A 9,404-nucleotide genomic window follows, 5' to 3' on the forward strand; every position below is an offset into this window, starting at 1 on the left:
CGTCTGAATTCAGGTTCTCCTCTCCCGCGCGAAGCGCGGAAGCTTTTAAGTTTCATTAAATTATTAGGGAAAGAAGACGTATTTAGTTCCCCCCCCCCTCCCGCGCAAAGCGCGGAAGCTTTTACGTTTCATTAGAGAAAGAAGACGATTCGTTGTACCGTTCTCGAAAATAATCATCGTCTGGATTTAGTTTCCACCCCCCTCCCGCGTGAAGCGCTGAAGCTTTTAAGTTTCATTAAATCATTAGAGAAACAAGACGATTAACTGTTCAGTTCTCGTCTCTTAATCCTCGTCTGAACTTAGTTTACCCCCCTCCTCCTCCCGCGCGAAGCGCGGTAGCTTTTACGTTTTATTAAATTATTAGGGAAAGAAGACGTATTTAGTTCCCCCCCCCTCCCGCGCAAAGCGCGGAAGCTTTTACGTTTCATTAGAGAAAGAAGACGATTCGTTGTACCGTTCTCGAAAATAATCATCGTCTGGATTTAGTTTCCACCCCCCTCCCACGTGAAGCGCTGAAGCTTTTAAGTTTCATTAAATCATTAGAGAAACAAGACGATTAACTGTTCAGTTCTCGTCTCTTAATCCTCGTCTGAACTTAGTTTACCCCCCCCCTCCTCCTCCCGCGCGAAGCGCGGTAGCTTTTACGTTTTATAAAATCATTAGAGAAAGAAGACGATTCGTTGTACCGTTCTCGAAAATAATCATCGTCTGGATTTAGTTTCCCCTCCCTCCCGCGTGAAGCGCTAAAGCTTTTACGTTTCATTAAATCATAAGAGAAACAAGACGATTCGCTGTACAGTTCTCGACTCTTAATCTTCGTCTGAATTCAGGTTCTCCCCTCCCGCGCGAAGCGCGGAAGCTTTTAAGTTTCATTTCAGTTTCAGTTTCAGAGTAGGAAGCATTTGCAATTTTAGAACCACATTAGACGCATTTTCAGGTACTTCCTGGAGTAATATGACGCCAAATTGCTTTCTCCTACCCCCTCCAAGAGTAGGGATCTTCTGCAACTTGAGAACCACATTTGGCGCATCAATGTCCACCGGAAACTGGAAAAAAACGAGGCCTTCTGTTTGGTTAGAAGTTAGAGAAAAGTGATCTGTCACGTCGCGAGACGTTGTATGCTTAATATTACCGCCGATGCACAAAGACGGTGGTTCGGTACTTCACCAGTTGTACTAAAAAATATCTCGAGTGTATAAACTGTGTTGTTATGAGGGGCGTCGCTAGATTTTTTTTTCAGTGGGGGAGGGCGGAGGGTGTAGAGGCCACCGATTACCTACAAAACGAGCCACCAATTACCGTCAAATATATTAATGCCAATGTCCCAATGTCTTCAAATTCAACCCTGTTAACTAACTTATTTTTTCAGTTTTCCCCCTCCCGCGCGCGGAAGCTTTGATACTTCATTAAATTATTAGAGAAAGATGACGATCCGTTGTACCGTTCTCGACACTTAATTCTTGTTTCGCCTCTTCCGCGCGAAGCGCGGAAGCTATGACGTGTCATTTATTTATTAGAGAAAGAAGACGATTCATTGTATACCGTTCTCGACTCTTAATCCTTGTCTGAATTCATTTTCGCCCATCCCGCGCTTAGCGCGGAAGCTTTGACGTTTCATTGAATTATTAGAGAAAGAAGACGATTCGTTGTAGGCCTACTGTTTTCGACTCTTAATCCTTGTCTGAATTCAGTTTTCGCCCTCCCGCGCCAAGCGCGAGAGCTAGCTATGACGTTTCATTAAATTATTAGAGAAAGAAGACGATTCGTTATTCTGATTTCTACTCACTTTGTCTGAATTCAGTTTCCCTCCCTCCCGCGCAAGCTTTGACGTTTCATTAAATTATCAGAGAAATTGTCTGAATTTTCAAAAATGTTTCTTTGTCCAATAAAAAGTCACAGTTCGTAGGGAAAAATTGATATAGTACACGAGCTAGATAGAGCAAGAATGCCGACACAGTGACAGCGGACCCGACACAGCAACATAATTATCTATGCGTATCGTTCTTGCTCCCTCGACGTGGCGACTCCACCAACATTCCTTTTGCTCTCTTACTTCCACCCCTCTAACCACCCTCTCTCTCTCCTCTCTTTCTTCCCCCGTTTCTTATGTTTTTTTTTTCTCATTTTCTTTCTTTCTCCTTTTCTTTCTTTTCTTTCTTTTTTCCTTTCTCTCCTCTTCTTCCTCTTTTTCTTTTTTTTTTCTCTTTCTTTCTTCTCTTCTCTTTCTTTCCTTGGTCATGGTTCAATTGTGAAAGCAGCAAACTATATTTTGTTCGCCTAATTTATGATCTGAGCCCATTGGAGAACCATAATCATAAAGATTAAAAAAATTACTCCATTTATACACCAATCATAGTCGTCGACCTTTACAATTATGAAATAAGAAGGAAATGGAATGGAATGGAAGTACCTGAAGACGTATTCAGCTAATTTTTCATTTTCATACCACGTAGCTAAATCGTGAAAAAGCGATATATATATATATATATATATATATATATATATATATAAGTGAACTTATTATTATTGTTAAAAAGTGAAGCTAAATGTCCGAAAATGCACGTGGGGATCGTGAAGCTGTTGTATACCGGAAAAGTAATAACAAGAAAAAAAAAGGTGCATGGTAGGGCCTAATATAATTATGATCGAATGAATGAATAAAAACATACATCTTGAATGATGCATAGTGGGGTATACGCCCCTGTCGGATCTGGAATCAGCTCATATATCTCAGTTTTGTTGGAGGGGCGTTCTGATAATCCTTAGTTCTCCAAAACGTTTTAGAGGACTACTAGTGTTCAGTAGGATACATTTTATCTTCATGCACGAAGCTGCTGCTGTAGCGTCTATTTCCTTAAGTTTTTTTTCAATTTTTAAGATTCAACTCTACATTGTATTATATTAAACGAAATACATAAGCTCTATCAGACCTAAGGGAGGGCAAATTCGGCCCGTGCCCTCTATAAAACCTAATGTGGCATACATAATTTATACAGGGTCAGGGTTGAATAGAAAGACGATATCAAAGAAAAGAATGAGAATAATCTTGAATATGGACCAAAAATAGTCATAGCGTACGTAGCAGACAACATGAGGAATGCTGTGCAGGCCCTCTACGACAAAGAGCTGTCAAAAACCGCACCCACTCCAAAGTCTGTTTCCAGACATAATACCATTATATATATATATTTTTTAAATTTTATACTGAACTATGTTTAAAAGATACAAAATAAAATATCTTCAAATTTATTAAATAGGCTCAATGAATATAAAAAAAAATAAAAATTCTTGTTTTAATCATACATTTATCATTGCATTACGTTAATCTTTTAACTGTTTATTATTTCTAACGACTCGGCTTGAGGTTAATCAGATAATGCTTCCGTTTTTACGTTATGAATACATTACGCTCATAACATTGAAATATCTTCACGATTACTCATCCTTTCTATTCGCATGTGCAAAGAATATAATGTTTCTATAGTTTGGGTCTTATAAACGAGCATCATTTTTAAACTAGTATGAGAATCAACAGACGTGCTGCAAACTGTTAATCGGAAATTTTACTTGGTGAGTTGCTAGTTGCCATTGCCAGTTGCAGTTCGGAATTGAATTGAAATTAATTGGCCGGTTATTTTCATTATCTGATTTTGTGTGTGATTTGTTCAATCATGTCAATGTGATGTGGGAATGGATTGGAATTGGGTGAAGTTGAACTTGAACTTGAAGTTGAACTTGAAAAATTGAAGTTTGAAATGAGCTGAAGTCTGCAGTTCAGACGTATTAGTGGACAGTGCCATGGCATTGCAATTCCAATTAAAATAATTTAAAAAAAATGGTTATGGTTATTATTATATTGAGTTAGATCTAGATCTAGATCTAGATCTAGGGCTAGACTCTATATTTAATTTTAAAGTTGGACATTGTCATGAATTTGTTAGTCATTAATTAAGACATTGTCATTGTGATCATTACATTTGGGTCTAGGTCTAGTTGTAATTCTTAGTTTTAGTAAGACTCTTAGTCTTACTAACTTAGATCATCATGATCATGTAGACTTAGAATCTAATATTAACCATGTTAACACTGTACTACAAGTAGACCTAGATCTACAACCAAGATTCTTGATGTTAATTGAACATATCGAAGATTAAGAATAATTAATGATCCAAGCCGAAGGCATTGTGATAAAGCCTAAACAATTAAGACTCAAATATAGCCTAAATAAAGGAAACTACTAGGATGGTCTTTATTACAGACGGGTGTAAATCAGATATGATTCACGTCTGGGGACCTACCTCTAATGTCAAAATCGGAAAGACGTGACTCGGTGTCGAACTGAGGTCCGTTAACTCTAAGTCTAACGTCTTAGTCAAAGTATGTTTTTAGGCAAAGTAAGAGAGTCGACAGAGTGTACGTACCGCTCGACCAACTCACATCTCCCTAGATCTACCATGATCTGGCGTCTAGTAGGCTCTACCCGAGTCTGACTCCTTTGTGCCTACAGTATGTATGTATGCACAAACACATACTTGTACAATTCTGATAAAAGAAATCATGCAACAAACACAAATAATTTCTATGTACTTATGTAAAGCATGCATGAGTAGATCTCTAAAATATTGAGAAAAATCTAATTTTACGAATTTTATTCATGAGCCTAAACTTTTTTTTCAATGTCGAAATCCTATTTTAAAATGTTCACAGACAATGGGAACCCTTGTTGCACTGTCAACATGACACAGCTGCCCTTTCTTTTTCTAATGACATCGTTCTTGCCAAAATGTTCAAAAATGTTTTGGCACACTTACACTTCCTTAGAAGTTAGAGTATCAGGAATAATTAGAATTACTGATATTGAGCATAGGAGGAAAATAAAAAAATATCCTCCTACTCGTTAATTTCTAGTCAAATGTTTGTTGTACATGTAGGACTCCCAATCATACATAATTACATGATCTGTAACTGTATAAAATGTACAGTATGAATAGTTTTCTGATCCTAATTCACAATGATTTCACTTTTCAGACAATTAGGAAAGTTGTTTAAATAGATACATGTACAGTACTATGTACTCTTTATATAACAGAAGTTTTAAGGCAAGCAATCTTCATGCAGGGCATTTGTCTTAATAAATGTATGTCACATTTGCTCTTCAATTATGTCACATTGCACCTCTATGATGTGTTCGACTCTGATGTGTTGTTACATGTATTATATGTTCTTGAAAATTAAAGAAATAAGAACAAACAAATCAAAGTGTGCAGACATTTCAATGGATAACAGAATGTCTCTGTCTCCATTAAAAATACCTGTCTGGTATGGGGCATACTTTATAAAATTAAAGTTTGTATTTTGTCACTTTAATAAGGTTGAAAAAAAAAACCAACACTGTACCATGCAAGAGCCCTTCAAGTTGTGTAAAATAGACCGTTTTATGATCCTTGTACGTATATGTATATACCAGGTAATTTATTTTTGTTTCACTGGCCAGGTGTTTTTTCTTCTTCATTTACTTTGTTCACTGCCCTTTTAACTTTGTTTACTGTCTGTCTGATTCTGTCATTCTTTTTTTGTTACTCTGTTCATTGACTTTTTTTTCTAAGGTTGTTCATTGTCATTCTTTAATTAGTGTACCGGTACTTTGTTTAGATCTTATTTTCATTTTCATGTGCACCCTTCTCTTTTTTTCATTTCATTCTCTCACATTGTTAGTCCATTAGTTGATCACGCACAGTGGCATTTGGCGATCATCCTCTCATGAGACATTAAACAATCACCATCACTATCCCCCAAATCGTTCCCTAACTGTGTGACCTATCCTTCTTGCTTGCCTGCCTGGACCGTGTAACCCTTGTTCATCAATCATCATAGGGGACTACCGAGAAATTGACAGGATGGAGACGGAAACCACGGTCACCACCAGGGTCTTCAGGCCGTTCAAGATCACCGCGCTCGTCCTGTGCATCCTTGCTGCGATCGGGAGCGTGGCGTCCATCGTGAACAACGCCTGGGTGGTGTCTGCCAGCTTCAAGCAGGGGCTGTGGCAGGAGTGTTACAATGGCACCAGAGTCATCGTCCCTGGTCAACCAACGACAGGCACCGAACCAATGCAGTGCTACTCAGCAGAACCTTCAGGTAAATTAATCTTCCCTACTAATAACTGTGTTCAGGGATGTCAATTTTCAGGCAATAGCCTGAATTCACACCCTGGCATTTTTTTTTCAGGCCATAGTTTAGGTTTTTTGTATACTAAATAGCTCATTCTACGTGATTTTCAGGCCCTCTGATCAATTCTAACTGGCATCCCTGTCTGTTTTATAAAGTGGTTTACCAGTTTAACATAACTGAGTAAACTGACCAATAGTATAATTAATCCTGTCACTGGATTCTGTTACCATTCTACACTTTACAGTACACACTCTCCAATCAATTGGTGAATATTCATCTACTAATATGGAAGAAGGCTTGTGATGTTTGACAAATCTATCAAGAATTCATGGACAATATTTACATTATTCCACATGTATATCAATCGCAACTGTGTACATAACGCATGTTTACTATTTGATTGATTGAAAGGTTGATGATAGATTGGATTGGTCATAACTTTTTTATGACACCAAGGGGGTGTTTCACAAAGACTAAGATCGTATTTAAGTTGGACTTACGTATTGCACGCCGTTCATGCCACTGTTTGCTCTTACCGTTTACTGGTATTGGTCTCTGTAGAGACGTATAAATCTTGGTCACAAATCTACAGAATTTACATTTTTTTGATAGTTCATTATTAAAGGAAAAAATATTATCCAAAGATCATAATTGAGAGACCAAAAGTGAGAGCAACCTGTGGCATGAATGGCCTGTCATAGTTAAGTCCAATGTAAAGTTGATCTTGGTCTTTGTGAAACACTCCCCAAATGTCATGTGATTTGAAAATGAATAAATTTCATTTTTCAGGATGGTAGATGTTGATAGTTAGAGATCTACATAAGTATCTACTAACTATCAATCTTTGTATTTGTACAGACCTAAGTGTGCTCAGTATTTAGATTGAAATGATTAACCCTCTATTTTTCTAACTCTTTCACACAGCATGGTTGACAGCAGCGAGAGCTTTTGCCCTGGTATCTCTTGTTATTCTAATCATCGCTATCTTTGCTGCCATCATATCATTCGTCAAGGGTCAGCAATTCTCAAGAATCTTCATCGTTGCTGGGGTTCTAGCATTATTGGCTGGTAAGTTAATCCCATACTAGGGCCCTGTTTCATAAAAATTGTTATCAAGAACACATTACTATAACTGTTATTTATAGCTGAAATTGTGGCATTTGATTGGTTGAGAGCAAGTTTGTTATAGAAATGTAGCATTTGTTATTGCCAACAAATCTCATGAAACAGGGTCCACTTCAAGAGAAGGTTGACTTCTGGTAAAGATGATAAATAATTTGTGAGCTTTCTCATCTTTTTTTAATTTCAGTTTGGAAGATTATCATGAGAGAAATGCCCCTTGAAAAGGATTGTTCTTCTAATGTCCTCATATTAAAAATATAATGAGAAATATACAAATCTGGACCGAATGGTCATGCCATTGATGTATATGTATGTGCATTTTTGACTTTTTGTATTTTGTCTATTTGTATTTTGTCCCATCTACATGTAATACACATTTCTGTGTGGAGGCTTTCAGCTAAGATTGAATCAATGTTATATCTTTTTGATAATATTAAAGTACACACAAATTGTTTTGCACAACATAATTAATCTTTCCCAATTGCTTCTCTAGAGACAGTTTCTTTCACATAACCATTGACCAGAACTCATCAAAATTAAAAATTAAAACCCTTTATGATTGCATTTTCAGAGGAATGCCCTGATGATACTGGTGGATATGGGGGGGGGGGGGGGGGGCAGGCAGGGGCAGGGGGGGGGGCATTGAGAGAAAGGAAAAGAGAAAGGGAGAGAAAGGAAACTTTTATAAATACATCCTTGTAGAAGAGTTACTGTATGGAGTAATGTATAGAGCACACAAAGACCAAATATGTGTATGGCTGTACCTTGGACTTACAAGTCCAGTTATGTTTCTTCAGGATGCTTAATGTCTAATTGTAAATTGAACTTTTTTTAATGATATGCTATTTCAAATTTCTTTTTGTCTCTAGCCATGTGCCAGCTTCTTCCTCTCATCATCTTCCCGACAAAGTTCCTCGCTGGGGATGTGGTTCTTGGCAGGACCAACTTTGACCTTCACTGGGGATGGGGTCTTGCCCTGGGCGTCTTTTTCATGGAGGTCGCGGCAGGCATCGTATTCATCGTCGCCCCGGACACGCAAGAGATCCACTACAGCGAGAAGACGGTTTATACTAACGGAGGCACCATGGAGTGATACATGTAGCGACGTGAGAGGTAACTGATGAACTTTTTACAAGATCAGTAAACCAAGATGGACGTCTGTGATTCCTGTCCACCCTAAAACAAAATTCAAGACCTCTTCTTGTATCCAGAGCTGTGGCCCTGTAGCCCCTTCTTAAAGCCTATCTGCACTTGTTTGGCCAGGAGGGATTAGACCTCCCTGCAAGGTCACTGGCAGGTGGTTATCTCATCAAATCAGTTCTAAGTTAACATAAGATAAAGGGTATCATGGGGGATCAAGGGGTACTGCTTAGGCATTGTTGACTGCATAGAGGGCGCAAGTAGATATAAGTAGTGCAGTGGGGCTTTAATACTGACATGGAACCTCTCCTAAAAGGTATTAACCTATTGAATACAAAGACTGAGATAACTCGAACTGCGATATTTTAAGTCAAATTGTATCCAATGGGCTAAAGTTGCCATGTGAGGGACTTTGAATCAACGCTTAAGAACTTTTCATAATCAGAATTGCTCAGCCTCCTGATTTCATTTTAAAAGGGCCTTTGTTATCATAGTTACAGGCTACAATTGAATGCGATGGGTTTAGAATTACTCTTTGAGTTTATCAGAGCCTTATACTAATCATTGGTCACTCGTTGCGATCCATTGTTTTAGCTTATTATTATTATTTGTTGTGTAAAGCCCTCCCTTTATTGTGGTACATCCAGGTTACACACATGATACTATTAACATCACCTGTTGCCACACACATGTTCTGTTACGATGCTCTGTATTCATCTCAGTGCAAAACAACCATAAGCAAGACTTGTATAAAGTCAGGCATTGATCTATACAACCTACATGTCCCCCAAATAATTAGCTATTGCAAGTGCTTGCAGCAGTCATCGACAGTCGACACACTTGGGTGATACATATATAGAACTGCAATTTAGAACAGGGTGATAATATCTTTGCATGGTATCAAATTTGCCACCTTTCAGTGGTTCATGAAATTCATATGAAAACACAGAAATACCAGCTTATTATTTATT

The 9,404-nt window shown here is 38.0% G+C and overlaps 1 protein-coding gene across 2 annotated transcripts; it reads left to right on the forward strand.

Annotated features, from left to right (window-relative positions):
* The first annotated feature begins 3,367 nt into the window (after positions 1 to 3,367).
* Positions 3,368 to 9,404, forward strand: LOC578841 (epithelial membrane protein 2). 2 transcript variants are annotated; one of them, XM_011679699.2, is made up of 4 exons: positions 3,368 to 3,570; positions 5,716 to 6,138; positions 7,096 to 7,239; positions 8,163 to 9,404. In XM_011679699.2, the coding sequence occupies exons 2-4, from the start codon at positions 5,898 to 5,900 to the stop codon at positions 8,384 to 8,386; spliced, it is 609 nt and encodes a 202-aa protein (XP_011678001.1). In that variant the 5' UTR covers positions 3,368 to 3,570; positions 5,716 to 5,897; the 3' UTR covers positions 8,387 to 9,404. The 2 variants fall into 2 exon arrangements, with proteins under 2 accessions (XP_011678001.1, XP_800016.1); XM_794923.5 differs by having other exon boundaries at positions 5,875 to 6,138.

The sequence above is a fragment of the Strongylocentrotus purpuratus genome, unplaced genomic scaffold (assembly GCF_000002235.5).
Source record: "Strongylocentrotus purpuratus isolate Spur 01 unplaced genomic scaffold, Spur_5.0 spur5_scaffold_16, whole genome shotgun sequence".
NCBI lineage: Eukaryota > Metazoa > Echinodermata > Echinoidea > Camarodonta > Strongylocentrotidae > Strongylocentrotus > Strongylocentrotus purpuratus.

What these genes read in the sequence shown, in the direction of transcription:
- LOC578841 (XM_011679699.2), top strand. Translation starts at nt 5,898, where the DNA reads ATGGAGACGGAAACCACGGTCACCACCAGGGTCTTCAGGCCGTTCAAG. An exon ending in CTACTCAGCAGAACCTTCAG is followed by an intron (nt 6,139 to 7,095) that starts GTAAATTAATCT and finishes TCTTTCACACAG; the next exon opens with CATGGTTGACAGCAGCGAGA. An exon ending in GGTTCTAGCATTATTGGCTG is followed by an intron (nt 7,240 to 8,162) that starts GTAAGTTAATCC and finishes TTTTGTCTCTAG; the next exon opens with CCATGTGCCAGCTTCTTCCT.